This window comes from Musca domestica, unplaced genomic scaffold, assembly GCF_030504385.1.
Source record: "Musca domestica strain aabys unplaced genomic scaffold, Musca_domestica.polishedcontigs.V.1.1 15, whole genome shotgun sequence".
Classification (NCBI taxonomy): domain Eukaryota; kingdom Metazoa; phylum Arthropoda; class Insecta; order Diptera; family Muscidae; genus Musca; species Musca domestica.
The window spans coordinates 13,377,166-13,397,213 of NW_026712207.1; the positions used below are offsets into that span (position 1 = coordinate 13,377,166).

The window sequence follows — 20,048 nt, forward strand, 5'->3', positions numbered from 1 at the left end:
AAATAGAGTTTTTTTTAATGAATTTTAGTGCCAAAGCCGGTTTTTTTATTTCTAAGGAACAAGGTGTTCCTTAGGGCTACCACAGAAATGTAAATATTCTTAAATTGTTAATGTTAATTTATTTTTGTTTTTATAGGTTAAAAATAACATCTACAATGGCAACACTTGTTATGAAAGTTTATGCATCACACGATCATCTTCGTGGCAGCATCATTAACTCTCAAGACATTCATGCTGTTATCGAAAACTCCAAAACAAAAAATTTCCTCTTCAAATGACAACAAACACACCTGAGAACAGAGGAGTTAATGAGAACGAGAGTTGAGAATGCACTCTCCTCGCCGTTATTGTCACCATCACCAACAACAACAAAACATGTGAAGTGCAGAAAAGCACGCGAATAACAATAATAACCAATGCTAAATGCTAATGTTATGAAAAAGGTAAGTAACAAAATAAAAAATAAATAAGCAATACTCCACTGCTGGTACTCTCGACACAACTCGCATGAACAAGTGCAGTTCGTGCGAATGTAAGTAGCTACAATTGTACGAATGTACATATGCAGAGATATAGAAATAAAACATACAGTCATGTGTGATATGCAGTGGAAACGAATAGGTTCGTGTGTATGTTTAGCTTCGCTTCTGTATGATATGCACAACGAATGTAGTCATCATAAATAGGAATAGCCAGTTGACTAACAACAACTGACTAGTCACCAACCAAGCAACCAACCATCCAGCCAGCTAAACAGCTATATGCATTCATACATATTTACGTTGCTACAGTCAGTAGGAATTGAAAAAAAGAGCATTGCAGTTTCTTCATTTGTAACAAAGCGTCCGTCTCTCTCAAAATGTATAATTTTGATGGGGGTGATTAAAAGGTGGGTTGGGTGGGGAGGGAGGTTTTGCTATGCACAACACCAGCAGCCTCCTTTGTCGTCGTCGTCACCAACGAAAACAACAGCAACAATTGCAAATATACCACTATGAATAATACTCATTATTTTTTATGTAGAAATGTTATGCACAGTGACAGCCAGCCAGACGGTTGGCTTTTCAACTAGCCGGTAAGTGGTGGTGCATAAACTGAGAAAAGAAAAATACACTGCACTAACATTAAGCTTAACTTTGAAAGACATGAACGGGTAACTGAAATGTGCGTGTTTATTAAATGCAATTTATTAAGGTGGGTATGAATGTTTAAACAAATGACTATAAAGATTAGTGTTATTTGTTAACATAGACTAAAGTTTCACTTCAGAATCTTTTTTGCAACTTTTACTAGAAAATCATCCCTGCTATGAAAATGATAGTGGAACTGGCATTCTCTTTAAAATTTTACATTTGCGCGAGTCAAAATGGTAGATTTATTGTCAGCATCTGATTAACTGAAATGTGGATATTGAAGGGATGCTATCTAATTTTAAATTTTTCTAGGTCTAGGTCTTTAGGAACGAATATCGCATTTCTCTCTTTTACTAGGTTTGCCATGACAGAAGAATACAGGTCGATGTATTTAAAAATATATGCAAAAATAAATGAATTTGGATGCCTTTCAAAGGCTGGTGTGATTTGTGATTTTGAACAAATTTTAATAATTGAAATAATTTTTCATTCACTCATTCTGAATTCTAAAATTGTTTTGACAGCTCATTTTAGCTGCTGATGCGTCTACCTGTATCTTTTTATCATGATTTTTGCCAATAAGCAAGTAAGGGAACCAGTGTTGCCACCAGGATAAACATGTTACACATTTGGGAAAATATACAGGGGGAAATAAAAAACACACTGCAACAAAGTCAAACGCCATAATTTTTACAATTGTTTTTTTAAATTTTATTGAATGAAAACAAAAAATGTCGGAAATAGCATCAAATTTTAGAATAAGCTTAGATTTATTCGAATAGGTCACCTTTGTCACGAATTATGGCCTTCAAACGGCCAATGAAACTTTCACACGAGTTCTGCGGTATTTTAACACATTCCCGGCGAAGTGTTTACTTGAGGCGATCGACACTTAGGTATTTTTAGTGTCAACCTTGCTTTCCAAAATACTCCAGACACAATAGTCTACCAGATTGGTATCCGGCGATTTTGAGGGCCATTGTGCGCTGTAAATGAAGCGAGGAACCTCATTTGGTAACCATTCCTGAGTGGCGCGAGCTGAGTTCGATGATGCTGAGTCCTGTTGGAATGTCCAAGGTTTGCGGCCAAAATGTTTGCGTGCCCAAGGCTTTAATACACCCTCCAGAATATTTTCGAGATAATATTCGGCATTTATTCAGATTAATACGAACGAAAAACGACCATCGGCTGTTATGGCCGCTATCCACACCATCACCATGGCCTGCGCTTGAGTTCTGGTGACCAACCGAAGGTGGACATTTTCAGCTGACCTCTTTGGCAAGTAAACACGATAATTTTGTTTGTTTGCAAACTGATGGACAACGAATGTTTTCTCATCGGAGACGGAGAAAACCAAATTCGGCATTTCACAACTTTCGGCCAAGCTAAGCAACTCTTTAGCTTTTTTGAGTCTATTTTCTTTTCGTTGTGGTGTATGTTCTTGCACATTTTGGAATTTCAATGGCATTACCCCGAGCTGATTTTTCAATATTTGTCGAATGGAATATTGCGATATGTTCAGCTCACGAGCCATTTTTCGGCCACTGTGATGCGGTTTTCGATCAAGTCGCTTCTTTACTTTTCGAAGCATTTCTGCTGATGTTGCTGTTTTCTTCCGTCCACTTCCTTGACATCGGGCTACGCTACCAGTATCACGGTAAATTCATCAATTTGCTAGATTTGTATACCCTCACAAAAGGTATATATTATTCGATATAGTCAAAACGTGCCTCATCAAAGGTCTCTTTGGACCAAATATGTATCAGGACATTTGGAGTCGATATAGCGATGTGGCTGGCTGGTGCGAACGATAACTCTCGAAGGGAGTATCCGATATGATCCAAACACGGTACTTCGTAATATTATTGTCAAACTTAGATCTATATTTTATTATCTGTATTAGATGAAGTATGAAAATGGTATAATTCGGTCCGCTATATCTGTTACCCCACACATGTTTCCACATTTTCCAGAAATTTGCTCAATAGGAAACCTTTTTAAAGGAAGAAGTCGATATAGTCCAAATCTGGCACGTTGTAATATTTATACCAGTCTTAGATCAGATACGATTTGGTCAATATTGACCAACTACTTCGGAGGGTCAACAGTTTGAATAATCATAACTCAAGGCTGGGCGTATACAACTGTCGGCAAAACCGACTGCTACTATTTTACTTGTTGGGTAGCCAAACCACAAGTTTTAATATTAAATGTAAAAATATTAAATGTGAAGTAATATTATATAAAATGAAATTGCAGCATTAATATACGTAATCCATGGTTCTCATTAAGAAGTAATAAAACTTCTAGGTAATAAATCTGTGAAGCCATGACATACTTCTTTGTTAGGTACTTCTTTTTAATTAAAATCTTATTATTACTTGATTCGAAATCATTAAAAAAGGCATTGGTGATTAATGTAAACTCTATTACTCTACAAATGCATAGTGTAAACGCAATTATCGCATCAGTAACCGTTATTCCAAATGTAATTCCTTAAACGTCATGTTCTCGCTTTTACATATCAATTATAATGAGAGTGATGCTCACAAGAAATACTAAGGTACCACTCGATAAAGAAGTGGAGACATGACATTGAGAATAGGAATTATTACTTCCATTTTATTGCAAAGATCTTTCTCTGGTTAATAACAAGAGAATAGAATAATATATTGTTAGAATACTAGTAAACATTGTTATTGGTTTCATCGTCAAGGCCATATGTGCTTGGTGAGTGTGTCTGTGTATGTGTGTGTTGTTTATTATTTGCAAGCCCTACAGTGTGAGCAAAATAAGCATTACTTGAGCACGAAGCAAAAGCGCAAATAGAATCGTCGTTGTCGTTGCTAACTTTCATGTCTTGTTCTACGACACGAAGTACGAATTCGACATTAGTACCTTATTCTTATTGAGTTATGTTCTGTTCTCCGTGTTCTTATTTCTCAGCCGTAGACGTGTGTGCGTGTTGTTATTGTTTTTGCAGCACATATTTCCCAACATACCAAAAATACAATACAGCTTGAGAGTAATATTATGAAAATAGTTTATCGTAGGAATTCCTCAACATTGCTAGAGAAAAACTTTTTTGCACAAACTTTTCTCAAATCTGTCCTTTGTTGACAAATTTGTTTTGATTTTTTTTTTTTGTGAAAATTGTCGACAAAAACAAATATTTTCTTTGGTTAAAATCAAAATCACGCGAATTTAAGACTCATTTCTGGACGAAACTCTAAGGTAATGATGAATAATAAATCTGGGAATCTGTAGTGTATATTTTTTCAATCTCATTTCAGAATAGAGGCGTCAAAAAGTTGCAAGAATTCAAGAGATGTGAAGAATTAGTGGAGGAGATGCGGAAGCTCAAATAAGGGGAAAGAAAGCATCTAGGTATCAATGCAACAGGAGGCAGCGACAGCTGGGATGGCGATCAATGAATGAAATGTGTAAAATAATTAAAAAAATTAAAAAATAAATATTTTATACCATTGAAAAAATAAGCTTGATATAATATTACTTTCGTAAGCTTATTCTGCAATTACAAGAATAAGCTTATGAATAAGGGTTCCCTTTCGATTATTCTACAATTGTTAAACAAGCATTTCTCAATACATTCTCAAGATTTTCTCAAGCTTAAGGCTTATGTTTGAAAGCTTATTAAAATATTATTCTCAAGTCAATTTGGTATGTTGGGTTAATACGCACACACTCACACATGCACACAACCAGTCCACAAAACACACACTCTTTCTTCTTTACTATAGCCAACGAACGCAAAACAGGCGGCAGTTGAAAACAACAGAATTTCATACAAATAGCAACAACACACCACAGTGACATATACCAGGCAGCACACAACAAAGCAAGCGAGCGCACTACTGGAGAAGCAAAACAAACAACATACGCTCATACATACTTTCGTTGTGCGACTCGAGCGCGCGAACACAACACAGAACACCACTACCAGTGCATTTAATACCGTTTTTATTTCATACGGGGCGGTAAACGTAACGACGCGACGAGTATTTTTATTTCGTTTTTGGTGTGTGGTGCTGTTTCTGCTGCTGCCGCTGTTGTTCAGTATTAAAGTGTTACTCAGCATATAAACAAGCACACACAGAACACGGAGCAGGAGGACCGAACAAGCGAGAATTCTAACCGAAAAGTCTATGGAATAAATGTTGAAAAACAAAACAACGAAGTGCTATTGTGATAAAACAGTAGTGTGGTCGCTTGATTCGATGTTATAATAAAAATTGAGCAGTCAAAACTACTACCCAAAAACTAAAGAATATTTGCCAAAAAAAAAACAACAACAAGCTGGCAGATAAGACAAAAACACATTTTGTTTTGGATCACAATCATTTGGCAGAGAACAACAAACCAAACAAACCAAGCAACTAACCGAACGAATTGTATAATCATCTGACAGAAGCCAAAGTGAACAAGAGAGAGAGCAAACTATAAAAAACAAAGCAAAAACGTAATAAATGTCAAAACTTTTAGTGTTCAATTGCTGCTGCTGCTGCTACTGATGTTGTTGTTGTTATTATAGTGAGTTTGGCATCAACTCCTTGTGGCATTAACATAACCTCAACACACGTAAACCCACACACATACTCAAGCAGAGGGAGAAATATAACAAAAAGCTATTTGGCTGATGTTTTTACCAACACATTAACACGTTATTGTGGCATTTATTCTAGCCCAGAGTGTGCGGATAAACAACAAAAGTTTTCAGACTTTATTTTATATGGGAACTCAGACACACATTCACACATAAGTAAATGCATCGGTGTGTGTAATCGATTGAATGGAATAAGACATAAGCAGCCGTAGTTGTGCTTTAGCGCTTGAAAACTATTGTGACATTTGGTATCCATGTGACACATCACTCACGCTCTCTTTTCAAAGCAGAGTTGTATTTTCTTGGGAATTAACATTAATTGAAACATTTCCAAAACATATCAAGGGACCAACAAAGAGTGTGATTTAGCAGAGAGAGAGAGAATGAAATTAGCAACAATGCCTAGACGATCATCAGGTGGAATTTCAAAATTGATGGCTCCAAAGGCAACAGAAACAGATGCTGCTGACACGGCAGTTCCCACAAAGAAGGTAAGTTTTTAAAATGTAGCTTTGTATGTGTATAGGTATGAAATACCTACGACTAAAAAATAATAGGTTTTTATAGCAATGGTAATTCTTAATATTTGGTTTGTTCTTTTGAACATCGTTTTCCTTAAAGTGAAAAGTTTCAAACCAATTGCATAGGTTTGTATAATAACAATTTTGTCAGTTTAGTTACTGGGTGTTAGCAAATTCTTGGGGAGGAAATTTCTCGGTAAGGATTTTGGAACGTGGAAGAGAATATTCTCTCAGTACGATTTACTAATTAATATTACTTAAAAAGTTAACGAACCTACCTATTACTGTTTAGAATTTTGAACCACGATTATCGATAACTTATTGTTTGTGACGAGCATTATCGGAATAAAAACACACTATTCTAACGAGTTTTGAGGATTAACCCACTGAGTTTAATAAATCTGCAGAATTAAACTTGTATGTTCAGATCGGTGATGGTCAAGATCAAGAGTCCGTTACCAGTCAATTGCTCAACGTTATAATGTTTTTTTTTTATTTTGGTAGAGGAATGCAGGTAAATGCATCAACGGTTGAGAACATTGATATATCAAGAATTTTTAAATTTTTCTTTAGAAATAAGTTGCTATGTATATATTTTCCTATACGACGCCAATCGGATGTGGTATTGATATGCAATTTTTAACAATTTTTACAAATTTAAATAATTTTTTATCCAAAAATTTCCATTGCAAAATTGGTTGGGTTTGGTCTTCGTATAGTTCCCATATAACGATACCTCCCAATATTCTGTATTTTGATGATTTTAGCGACATTTTTTACCGGAATGGTTTCAAATATCGTATTTCAATCGGTACTAAAGCCTATGTAAAGGGGTTTCATTTGAGAGATATTTTTCTGCGAATTTTTTGGCGCCCCCGCCGAACTTAGGTGCTTGTTTATTATTATACCCTCAGCCATATGACTAAAGAGGGTGTATATCATTTGATAGGCCAAAACATGCCTCATCGAAATAATGGTTTTAGACACTAGGTCTCTTTAGACCAAATCCGTTCAGGACATTTGGAGTCGATCTAGCGATATCCGTGCGTCCGTCCGTCTGTCTGTCTGTCCAAATATTGTTGTCAAACTTATTTGACAAAAAAAAAAAAAAAAAAATATATATATATATATATTCTGCACAGAAAGAGAACAATAATCCGATTTTGCTCCAACTTAGCAAATCCTAATATTTGCATCAGTGCTACGTTAGGTGTGAAAATGGACAGCATCGGTCCACTATATCAAGTACCCCACAAAGGGTCAAAATTTAGAAAAGTTATAACGCTTATATAATGTGATGCAAAAGTCTGATTGCCCTCAAATTTCACTCATCGCAATATTTTTATTAACCCAAGGTCTGGTGTGGAGTTGGGATACATCGGTCCACTCCTTCTGATACCTCCCCCACAAAAGGTCGAAATTTTCAAACAAAAACCAAATATTTTACTGTACAGAGTGAAAAAGGGTAATCCGATTTTGCTCCAACCTTGCGAAACCTAATATTTGCATCAGTGCTAGGTTAGGTGTGAAAATGGACAGCATCGGTCCACTCCATCAAGTACCTCCCCCACAAAGGGTCAAAATGTAGAAAAATTATAACGCTTATAAAATGTAAGAGTTCGATTGCCTTCAAATTACACACATAACAATATTTTATTTACCCAAGGTCTGGTGTGAATATGGAATATATCGGTCCACTCCTTCTGGAATCGTCGAATTTTTCAAAAAAAATATATATTTTCTGCACAGAAAGAGAAAGGATAACCCAATTTTGCTCCAACTTTGCAAATCCTAATAGTGCTAGATTAGGTGCTAGATTGGTTGCGCAAATGGAAAATATCGGTCCACTTCATCAAGTACCTCCCCCACAAAGGGTCAAAATTTTGAAAAATTTTAAAAATTTTAAATTTTTGATTGCCCTCAAATTTCACACATCCAAATATTTTTATTAACCCAGGTCTGGTGTGAAGATGAAATATACAGGTCCACTCCAGCATCAGTGCTAGATTAGGTGCGCAAATGGAAAATATCGGACCACTTCATCAATTCCCTCCCCCACAAAGGGTCAAAATTTTGAATATCCATGAAGCTCATAAAACGCCAAATTATCATCCGATTCCATTTAGACTTGGTAAATATCAATATTTCTATCAACTCAAGATCTGTTCTTAATGTGGTAGTTTTTTTTTTCATCAATGATCATCAATGATTTCGCATAAAATTGGATATAATTGATGGATTTAATTTTGGCCATAGTAGAAGTATGAACGACCTGGTACGTCAGTCACATTCTCAAAATTTTTTAACATTTTCTAAAAATGATTTCATATATCATATAAATTGAAGGGAATAACCAATATATTCCAAACCTGGCACGTTGCAATATTTATATCCTATTTATTTAGGTCCGATACGAAATGGCCAATTTTGGCCCATTCCTATGATCATCAATTTTTGCTTCTAAGTTTCTTAAATGTTGCCATGCAGGTTTTAATGTTTTACTAGTTTTCAATTGGGATATGTGGACATCAAGAGGACATCGCATACAGCGGATGTTATATCCATCTCGCCATCATTTTTAAAATCATTTTCCGAAATACAAATTTCGAAGGATCGCCATAATATGTTCCTCTCCTTTACAATTTCATAACCTATTTGTGGAAATGTATTAATTACTTTAGGCAAACAAAGAATATCTTACGAACTACCAACACTACCATCATCAAACACATGCACATACAACTAAACATAAATAACACAATGGTGTCATTGAACAACATTGAATAGTTGTAGGAGGTATTAACCCTTATAATCGAACGTACGTACTCTTACATTCGCACCAACATAAAGAAGCCTTGGAAGAGGAACATCCAAGTGGACAGTCAACAAGACTGTGCCATTAAGAACTGTCATTATGGCATACTCACTGTTCATTGCTGCAAACTACACTGGCATAAAAATGGTTTTTAGTACACACGTGTATCAACCCACACAGATGTGCGTGCAAGTGGTAGTAGTATATAATATTAGTGTACGCGTAGTACATTGTACGCAAGCAATATGGATGGTACGAACGAACGAAAATAAACAGAAAATACGCTGTTTTTGTTGTGTTGTGGCGTTGTCAAGTAAATGAATGCCAAAACAAGCACCGTCACCACTACTACCAAGACGCAGCCAGACTTGAGCGAAAAGCCCCTGCTGCTGATACTGCTATAACATCTGCGAGCCAGCTAGCTCTACAATGAGCGAGGAAATGAAAGGGGTGAAATGAAATGTCGTCGTCGTAGTCGTCATAATCAACATCATCATCATGCAATTGGCATCGATGGCTTAAATGCGCACTTATACAAAGTTTACACACACATAGACACATCGATACATGCTTGCATGACTCTCTGGGTGCTTTATGGCATTGTGAATAATCTTATGCTCTCTAGTTTTGCTGATTTTACTTAAGTTGTTTCCCCCCTTACAAAACCCCTCAGACTTGTTCCAACCGATGGAGCAATGAAATAAACATTCAAACAACGACCAACCCATACAGCAACACCTTTTGACTTTCGTCAAAAGAAGAATTAAAATTAAATGCCAGCTAAAAACGATGTAAAGAAACGAACTCAACTTGGCCAGAATGTGAAGTAAGGAATAACAAAGACAGGTGGTAGGAAAAAATAGGTGTAAAAAAATGGTGTATGCCTGGCTGGGTGGTCGTTGGTCACGATAACTCTCGAAAGTCCAAACTTGACACATCTTAATATTTTTGGCAAACTTAGATTAAGTTTGAAGATGAATAATATTGGTCTACCCCTTCCCCTTCTGGGGAAGGAATACTTCACAGAGGGCGATATTCCCTTCGCTCTCTGTTGTATGTTCAATTTCGTTCAAAATTTAAAATATCGCAATATTTTTGTCAGGTTAGTGGGAAAAACGGTCAATAGCGGTGTGGTCCTAGGTCGAAGAGTATGAATTTAAGCTTAAATATACAATTATGTACCTGTTACGGACTTAGTGCTTTTTAGAATCATTTTGATACCAATTTCTACAAACTTTGATGATTTCGAACTCTATACAAGAGAATTCGCATTGAGAATTTTTGTAAAATTTTTAGGTTCCGTTGAATACTTTTCACATCTACGAAGTACGAATTTCCAAAGTCCCACATTATTTTGACCCGTTGGTATATTCGTACCTTTAAAGTATGAATTTCCAAAAATTCGAATTATTTTATCGTTTATACGCAATAACGGACGTTTTTGTAACTTTTTATCCCAAAATATTGTTCATCACCGATGTTAGCCCTTTTAGAACTTTTCGTACTCGTACAAGTACTAATAGAGACTTATACAACAAACTTAATACGAACACTTAGAGATCCTCAACTAAATGTTAAAGTTCCAGCTCCAATTGATCTCTTAATAGGAACATTCAACAATGTTGTATCTTTTGGTACTTTTCGTACGCTTAAGGTACAATTTTTAAAAAATACCGTCCTTATAAGTGCGAATTTACAAAAATCGGGTATATACCCAATTTTAAATGTAATTTTAGCTTGATCAGATCAAATAACAATTTTTTACTTTTTTGTACATATCTTACCAAAAGTTCTAGACTTTCCTGATCTCATGGATCACCACCCTTATTTCACTCAAAGATGACCGTCACGCAAAATTTCGATGGCACACATTTATTTGTACCATTTTGTGCCTTTTCGTACCCTTCTCGGTCTAAATTTTCTACTTTTTAGTGCTTTCTGTATTCTTTGAAACGAATTTCCAAACATGCTACATTACCCCCTGTCTCTACAGAAAGATCGATGCTAATACAAAATTTTCAAATTCTAACCTTTTGTGGTCAGTCAAAATCGTTCCAGTAGCATTTCGTACATTTTAGTACTTTTTGTACGCTTAAACCACGAATTTCTAAACAGTAGAAGTTTATTATAAACAAGTATGAAAGCTGTAAGTTCGACCGGGCCGAACTTTGAATACCCTCCACCATTTAAAACGAATTTGGCAATTCTCAAAAACAATAAAATCCGTTGAAATCTTAAAAATACCGAATGTAGCTGTAATATTAGGGTCTATACGACATGGACCTGCATAGGTAACTTTTGTCATAAGCCATTACAATATTTAAATGCGCAAGATAAAAAAAATCGGTGAATAATGTAGATAAAATCATAAAAATACCGAATATCGGGAGGTAGCGTTATATGTGGGCTATACAAAGACACGGACCTGCACAGACAATTGTCTGTCTTAGGCTATAGTATCCATTTCGAACTTCAAATACCAAATTTGAAACAATTCCGGTGAATAATGTCGCTAAAATTATCAAAATACCGAATATAGGGAGGTACCGTTATATGGGGGCTATACAAAGATGTGGACCTGCACTGACAATTTTCTGTCTTAGGCTATCGATTTCGAACTTCAAATACCAAATTTGAAGCTTTTCCGGTAAAAAATGTCGCTAAAATCATCAAAATAACAAATATTGGTAGGTATATGGGGGCTATACCAAAACGAGGATCTACATGGCCCATGGTTCTGCAGACATAATATACATTTGAGTAACATTTTATCAATCTACTTTATTCATTTTATTTCGTTCGGAAGCTGGAGTGATTTCCACAGACGGACGGACGGACACTGCTAAATCGACATAAAATTGTATGGTGTTGAAGATTATATATACTTTATGGGGTCTAAAATGTATGTTTCGAGGTGTTACAAACGGAATGACAAACTTAATATACCCTTCATACTATGGCTTTTTTACTTGTTATTTATAAAAGGTTTGATCAGGTCCACTCTGAAGTCTTCTATACATAAATTCATCTGTGGAGACCTATAGAAGGCCTATCAATTATATTCTAACAATAAAAAGCATGTGTCAGTTTTTCTGTTCAGATATCTACACACACTCTTTTTTCCCCCGACATAAAATACCCCCCTCGTTATCCAACTTGTGGTGGGTGTATGTTGATTTAGTTGGTTAACTCAGCCAACAAGCATTTCATAGTTAATAGTGAAATATGTATGTACACACACACACGTATGTACGTATGTATGTTACAAACAAACGTATCGCCTCATCGTTGCTACGGTCACGACACACTAGAATATAACACGCACGCATACTTACAAATGCAGGCATGCCATAAGCGATGGTTGCTATTGTCTTTATTCGGTTCTTTTTTTTCATGTAGGCACACCATGTACCACCGCCACATGTTGGATATGAGCGGCCAGAGAAACCCGGCAATGTTCATGCACTTCAGTTGGATGGCTTAGCCTCAGCAGACAGTAGACAAATGCAATGATACATTTGTAGCTACATGTGCATGTAGGACGTGTTTTATGCATTTTGCGGGAAGGAATTATGGACAAGGTAGCATATGCATACATGTGTGTGTGTGTGTGAGTATTTATTTATATGGGTAAATGTCGAACGAATTAAATCCACCCAGTTGGAACGGGTGTGTAGATATAGGAACTCAAGCTATTGCTGAATAACCTCGTTTGTAAGAGGATTAAAAATATTTTCAAGTACTTATTCTTATACTGTGTGATAAGACTGGTTTCTTTGAGATTTCGTGCTTAAATGGTACGAAAAGTACTAAATTGTATTAATAATGTAATAATTTGTATTTGACAAAAGGAATGAGATGGAATTCGAAAAATTTGGAATGACGGTGACTGATGGAGTGCTGGATACATGTACCAAATGGTTTTTCGAAATTCTATCTTGAAGGTCACGAATAGTTCTTAAATGGTACTAAACGTCTATAATGGTACCATTTGGTATTGTGTGAACGGATAGAGCTAAAAACTTAAAATTTTGATATAAGAGTCATAATTGGAAAGAAAGGTTGATATATGAAGATGGTTTTGGAAATGCGTCCTATATTTGTACGAAAAGTACTAAATGGTACTAAATTTGGTATTTGGGATTGATATATAGAAATGGTTTTGGAAATATGTACTATAATTGTACGAAAAGTACTAAATAGTACTAAATTTTGTATTGGGTGAGCGGTTAGGGCTGAAATCTTTAAATTTGATATTGAGCATCTGGAATTGAGATGTGGGGGTGGTTTTGGAAATTTGTACTATAGTTGTACGAAATGTACTAAATAGTACTAAATTTTGTATTGGGTGAAAGGTTAGGGTTGGAATCCTTAAATTTGATATTAAGATCTCTGTTGGCATCTGGAATTGAGACAAAGAGACGGTTTTGGAAATATGTGCTATAATTGTAGGAAAAGTTCTAAATTTTGTATTGGGTGAGGGGATGGAGCTGAAATTTGATATTGAGGTCTCTGTATTTGGGATTGATGTTAGGTGGTGGTTTTGGAAATGTGTCCATAACTGCACGAAAAGTAAAATTTGGTGTTGGGTGAAGAAATAGAGCAGGAATATCGATGTCACTGTTGGTGTCTGTGGCTGAGAAAAGGAGCTGGTTCTAAATTTGTACTAAATAGTACCAAATTTGCTAATGGGAGAAATTGCAGAGCTGAAATTCTGAATTTTAATATTGAGGTCATTGTTAGGCGTTAGGGTTTACATTTGGAAACGTTGAAATAGTTTTGGACACAATAATTGGATGTGGGTCTATTATGCAATGATTTTACTAATATTTTTAAGACTCTTTGGTGTATAAGGTTAACATTTTCCTATTTTTCTTTCCGAAAAAGGAAAAACTTGATTAATATATAAAACCTAGAAAGACTGAAAATTTAGTAAGATTTATGAAGTTCTGATTAGAAAATTTTGGCAAATTGTAAATTTTGAGTACTAACAAGTAAAAAGGCTGTAAGTTCGGCCAGGTCGAACTTTGAATGTGGAGGGTATTCATTTACAACGAATTTGGCAATTTTCAAAAAAAAATCTGTTAAAATCTTAAATGTAGCCGTTATATTAGGGTCTATACGACGGCGTGGACGGCGTGCAAAGGCAACTTTTGTCATAAGCCATTGCAATATTGAAATGCGGAACCTGAAGAAAAAAATCGGTGAATAATGTAGCTAAAATCATATAAATATTGAATTTTGGGGGCTATACGAAAACGTGGACTTGCACAGACAATTTTCTGTCTTAGGCTGTAGTATTTATTGCGAACTTCAAATACCAAATTTGAAACAATTCCGGTGAATAAATTCGCTAAAATCATCAAAATACCGAATATCGGAAGGTACCGTCATAGGCTGTAATATCCATTTCGACCTTCAAATGCCATATTTGAAACAATTCCGGTGAATAAATTCGCGAAAATCATCAAAATACCGAATATCGGAAGGTACCCTTATATGGGGGCTATACGAAGGCGTGGACTTCCAATTTTCTGTCATATGCTGCAGTATCCATTACGAACTTAAAATACCAAATTTGGAACAATTCCGGTGAATAATATCGCTTAAATCGCCAAAATACCGAAAATAGGGAGGTACCATTATATGGGGGCTATACCAAGACGTGGACCTACATGACCCATTTTCAATACCAAAAGTCCTGCAGACATAATATACAGTCGGACAAGCGGACGGACATCGCTAAATCGACATACAATTTTATGCTGTTGAAGATTATATATATTTTGTGGGGTCTAAAATGTATGTTTCGAGGTGTTACAGACGGAATGGCAAACTTTATATACCCTCCATACATAAAAAAGTCTAATACGAACTGTTGGAATTAATCTAAAATTTTAAGTTGGACTTTTCGCTGACGAAGTAACTGTCACTTGCTAGTTGTGATATGAACAGACGTAGTTTTGTGATATGAACAGACGTATAACAACAGTCCTCATTTAAGTGTTGCTCTCAATTTTCAGTATTTTGAATTTTTCAGGATTTAATCGCATTTTCCAACCAAATTCTTTGTTTTTCCCTTTCCTCCGAAAAAAATACTCAGTGTATTTCCAATAATGTATGTTCAAATTTGAAAAGTTTCTGCTCCCAATTATCAACAGAATTAGGTGTAATTTAGCAATTATGCCCCTCATTACTAAAAACTTTTCAAAATTGTAAGTACTGCTTCACATTTCGACATAAGGCCCACATAGCGCAACGACCAATTTCAGGTGTTTTGAAAGTCCTGGTCATATGTTCCAATCAAGATTTTAAGGTTATTATGTATTTGAACGGTATTCCCAAACTACTGATATTTAGAAATTTCTAGTCACATATTTCAACCTAACAGACTTCAATTCCATATTGCACGTAGTCTCAAAAAAACGAACTTTAAACTTTTCAGTTTTGGCTTTTAACAAAAAAGTCGATCTTTCGATTTTGTCATATTTTGATTTAGATTTCTCTAACAAAGGTAGATTTTTCTAAAGTTTAGTAGTTAAGTAATGCAGAGAATAATTTGTTTAATGGGGTATTTGGCTCATACAACTTTACTGTACAATTCGCAACATTTTCCAACCGGGTCTTCCACACAAAATATTATTCCACAACTGTATGGCTGCCGTATTCGCTGTTCATTTGTGTTGTAGCCACTGCTATGCGCGCAGCAATACAATAGCTGGGGTGAAACATATTTGTTGGTATTTCGTTTTTTAAGCACTATTTGTAATTGTTGTAGTTGGTATTTGTAACACAAAGTGTACCTATCGTGTATTATGGGCATCCATTATTTCTTCACACACACATATATGCAGCACATCCATACACCGGTATGGACAAACATTGAAAAAGTGAAACAAAGCCACAAATAAATCCCTGTGCGCGTACACACAGCTAAACAAATACACAACGAGACAGAATAATATTTGTTTAGGAGACTTTATTTAGTCATAGATCTCGTTCAGTACACGCATAAGTTACAAGATAATTATAAATGACATGTAATACATGTATATATGCATTTGTATTGGTATTTTCAGTTTGCTATGTTTTTCCACCATGTTTCTTTAATTATCAGATTTTCCTAGGCCGATTTCATTTCTGGATGCAACAAACACTATACCCTCAGCCATATGGCTACAAAGGGTAGATATCATTTGATCGTGCCTCATCGAAATAAAGGTTTTAGACCTTAGGTCGAAATCCGTTTTAGGACATTTGGAGTCGATCTAGCGATGTCCGTCCGTCTGGCTGGCTAGTGCTCACGATAAATTCTGAAGGGAGTATCCAATTTAATTCAAACTTGGTACATCGTAATATTATTGTCAAATTTAGATCGAGTTCGGAGATGGGCAAAATCGAACCACTCCTTCTGGTACCTCCTCCTAATATTTGCATCAGTGCTAGGCTAGGTGCGAAAATGCACAATATCGGTCCACTCCATCCAGTACTTCACCCACAAAGGGTCAAAATTTTTTAATAATTATAACTCTTATAAAATGTGATGTAAGTGTCCGATTATCTTCAAACTTTTGCACATCACAATATTTGTAATAATACAAGACCTGGTGTGAGGATAAAATACATCGGACCACTCCTTCTGGTACCTCCCCCACAAAAGGTCGAAATTTCCGAAGAAAATATTTTCTGTCCAGAAAGAAAAGGAATCATCCATTTTTATTTCAACTTTGGAAATCCTAATATTTGCATCAGTGCTAGGCCAGGTGCGAAAATGGCCAATATCGGCCCACTCCATCAAGTACCTCCTCCACAGAAGGTCAAAATTTGGAATAATGACTCTTTTAAAATGTGAAATAAGAGTCCGATTGTCTTCAAACTTCACACACTTCAATTTTTGTATTAACACTAAGTCTGATCTGAAGGTAGAATATATATATCCACTCCTTCTGATAACTCCACCACAATGGATCAAAATTTTGAATAAATATATCTTTCATAAAACGCGAAATAAGTATCAGATTCTCTTTACATGTCACATATACTATGAAATATGACGGACTACTCCTCTCGGTACATTCCCTACAAAGAGTCAAAATTTCGAATAGTTATATCTCACATTAAAAGCGAAATAAGCATCAAATTCTCTTTAAATTTCATGTATGAAAATATTTTTACTAATACAAGTTCCGGTGTAAAAATGATAGTCATCGGCCTACCTCTTCTGGTACCCCTCCAATGTGCATAACACCAGATTATTCCCAAAAAATGGTTATATATGTCTGATTTGCATCAAATGTTGCACATCCTCATATTGCAGGGTGATATGAAAAAACTGCAACCAAATTCAGACTGCTGTCATCTCTAAGCCGCTCGTCCGACAGCTGTTAAAATTATTCCAGTGACAGCTCATTATATTGTTTACAGCCGTGATACTGGTAGCGTAGCCCAACGTCAAGGAAGTTGACGGAAGAAAACAGCAACATCAGCATAAATGGTTCGAAAAGTAAAGAAGCGACTTGATCGAAACCCGCGTCACAGTTACCAAAAAATGGTTCGTGAGCTGAACATATCACAATATTCCATTCGGCAAATATTGAAAAATAAGCTCGGGGTAAAGCCTTTGAAATTCCAACAGAAAGAAAATAGACTCAAAAGAGCTAAAGAGTTGCTTCGCTTGGCCGAAAGTGGTGAACTGCCGAATTTGGTTTTCTCCGATGAGAAAGCATTCGTTGTCCAGGAGTTTGTAAACACACAAAAAACAAACATGGTGAGGGTGTGGGGCCATAACAGCCGATGGTCGCTCTCCGCTCGTATTACTCGACCGTTGCATCAGAATAAATGCGGAATATTATAACGAAAATATTATGGAGGTTGTATTAAAGCCTTGGGCACGCAAACATTTTGGCCGCAGACCTTGGACAATCCAACAGAACGCAGCACCATCGCACTCAGCACACGTCACCCTAGAATTCATTTCCAGCACACAATGGCCACCAAAATCTCCGGATACCAATCCGTTGTACTATTGTGTCTGGAGTATTTTGGAAAGCAAGGTTGGCAAAGTGTCGATCACCTCAAGCAAGCGCTTCGCTGGGAATGGGCCAAAATACCACAGAACAACATTCGGGCAGCGTGTGATGGTTCATTGGCCCAAAATGTCGTATAATAAATAGCTTTCAAAACATTAACAATTTCCTATTTACCGAAAACGTTGCATATTTCTGCTCATTTCATATGTCCATTGTAAAGATGGGATATATCTGCCCAATTCCTTATTCAATGCTCAATTATGTTTAATATACCATCATTTCATATATTTATTTTTATATCTTAAAAATCTTCCTAAATTCACATCTATTAATTCCAATTTCGATTTCCACTTTCAGCCGAAACGACGCAATGAACGCAACATACTAACGTTCTATGAAAAAATTGCCGTCATACGCTACTATGACGAGACGAACATATCACGCAACAGTTTGGCCAAAATGTTCCATTGTTGTGCGACACAAATACGAAGGATACTGGAACGCAAACAGGAATTGCTACAACAACTGGCCACACTGAGTGAGGCGGATGCTTCGATAATTATCGAAGAAATGACACGAAAACGGCGAAAATTCGAAATGAGTGCCATTAGTTTTATTCTACATCAATGGGTGGAACGCTGTAGGCAAATGCGTTTGCGCAAAAGCATTACCAATGAAACGCTAAAGGACACGGCTGTCAAAATGGCAGCCATTCTCAATTTACCCGCATTCAGACCTTCGTACAGATGGTTGAATCGTTTCCGTGGCAAATACAAATACAACGATGAAGATTTGGGTGCTGGAAAAGGTGCTGATACGGTGCCGGGTGAATTGGCCGTTGAGGATATTATTATTGAATTTAAGGATTCTTTGCCTAGTTTTATGCAAAAGGAAATCTCGGCAATAACATCGACAGCCAACGAGTCGCTACTCAACACATCCCCGTCGGCGACGGTAAGTGAAATACAAAAGTCCCTGAGTACTTCACCCAAAACCAAAGAAACAAATCTCCGGGAGAGTATGGATGAATTTGAAATATCCGAAGATGATGAGGATGATGATATGAATGACAGTACGGAAAAGCAAAGTGATGAGGAAGTAATTGAAATTAACACAGCTCCAAATGCCAGTGAAAATGCTACAACAAAACCAGTTATGGATGAAACGAATAATAACACAATTCCGCCTGAAACTGAAGAGGAGAATAAAATCCCCGAAGCTGCCACCCATGAATTTCCCATGATGACAGCTGGCTCTGCTGCCCTTTTGCATAGTATTTTCCCCCATCTGGCTGTCATACACCAGTTTGCCTTACTCAACTCTGATGTCAAAGCATTGGAACTCATCTCCCAGCTGGGCGTGCATATGCAAACACGGGCCGAGGAAGGTGCCTACAAGCAACTGTCGCTGGCGACAACCTCAACTAGTGGTGGTGATGGTGCTGACGATGATGATGCCGCCGTGGCCGATGTAGATCTCAACGGTGATATGATATATCCCGATATTGATGATATTGTTCTAATTGAATAGAATGTACAAATCTATGATTCCGTTTTTTGTTAATTTTCAAATTAGTTTAAGGAACCACATGAAATCTACCAAATCGTTTTAATATGCCACCGCTGCCGTTTTTTATACCTAAAATCGTGATGTATTTATTAAAAATAATAATGAATAGTCTTAGAGCTAAGTTAGCCTTAAATGGACAGTTTTACTGTAAGAAATACAATTTTTGATTTTTTTTTTCAATATATTATTGAAGTGAATTGAATTCAAGATCACAAACCTGTCACCATTTTTAAAGACATCTATAGTTAAGATGAATAAATGTAAGTTATGTGAAATAAAAATGTATTTTGTTTAACAATTTAATTATTTTTAGTAATTATTTGGGAAAAAAACTGTGGTCCTATTTAAGATTTGTTA

General features: G+C 36.1%; 2 protein-coding genes and 1 long non-coding RNA gene across 4 annotated transcripts in view; 2 read left to right on the forward strand and 1 right to left on the reverse strand.

The window, feature by feature from the left end:
• Nucleotides 1–20,048, reverse strand: part of LOC101898098 (uncharacterized) — a 46,195-nt gene that overhangs the window by 24,328 nt on the left and 1,819 nt on the right. The gene's annotated exons all lie outside the window — the stretch shown is intronic.
• On the forward strand, nt 4,176–4,630 carry LOC131801246 (uncharacterized). Its single transcript, XR_009341750.1, has 2 exons — nt 4,176–4,367; nt 4,427–4,630. It is a non-coding gene; the product is annotated as an uncharacterized LOC131801246 (long non-coding RNA).
• On the forward strand, nt 4,963–19,994 carry LOC101897068 (uncharacterized). 2 transcript variants are annotated; one of them, XM_059119684.1, is made up of 3 exons: nt 4,963–5,613; nt 5,686–6,248; nt 18,480–19,994. In XM_059119684.1, the coding sequence occupies exons 2-3, from the start codon at nt 6,141–6,143 to the stop codon at nt 19,650–19,652; spliced, it is 1,281 nt and encodes a 426-aa protein (XP_058975667.1). In that variant the 5' UTR covers nt 4,963–5,613; nt 5,686–6,140; the 3' UTR covers nt 19,653–19,994. The 2 variants fall into 2 exon arrangements, with proteins under 2 accessions (XP_058975667.1, XP_005188455.1); XM_005188398.4 differs by having other exon boundaries at nt 4,963–6,248.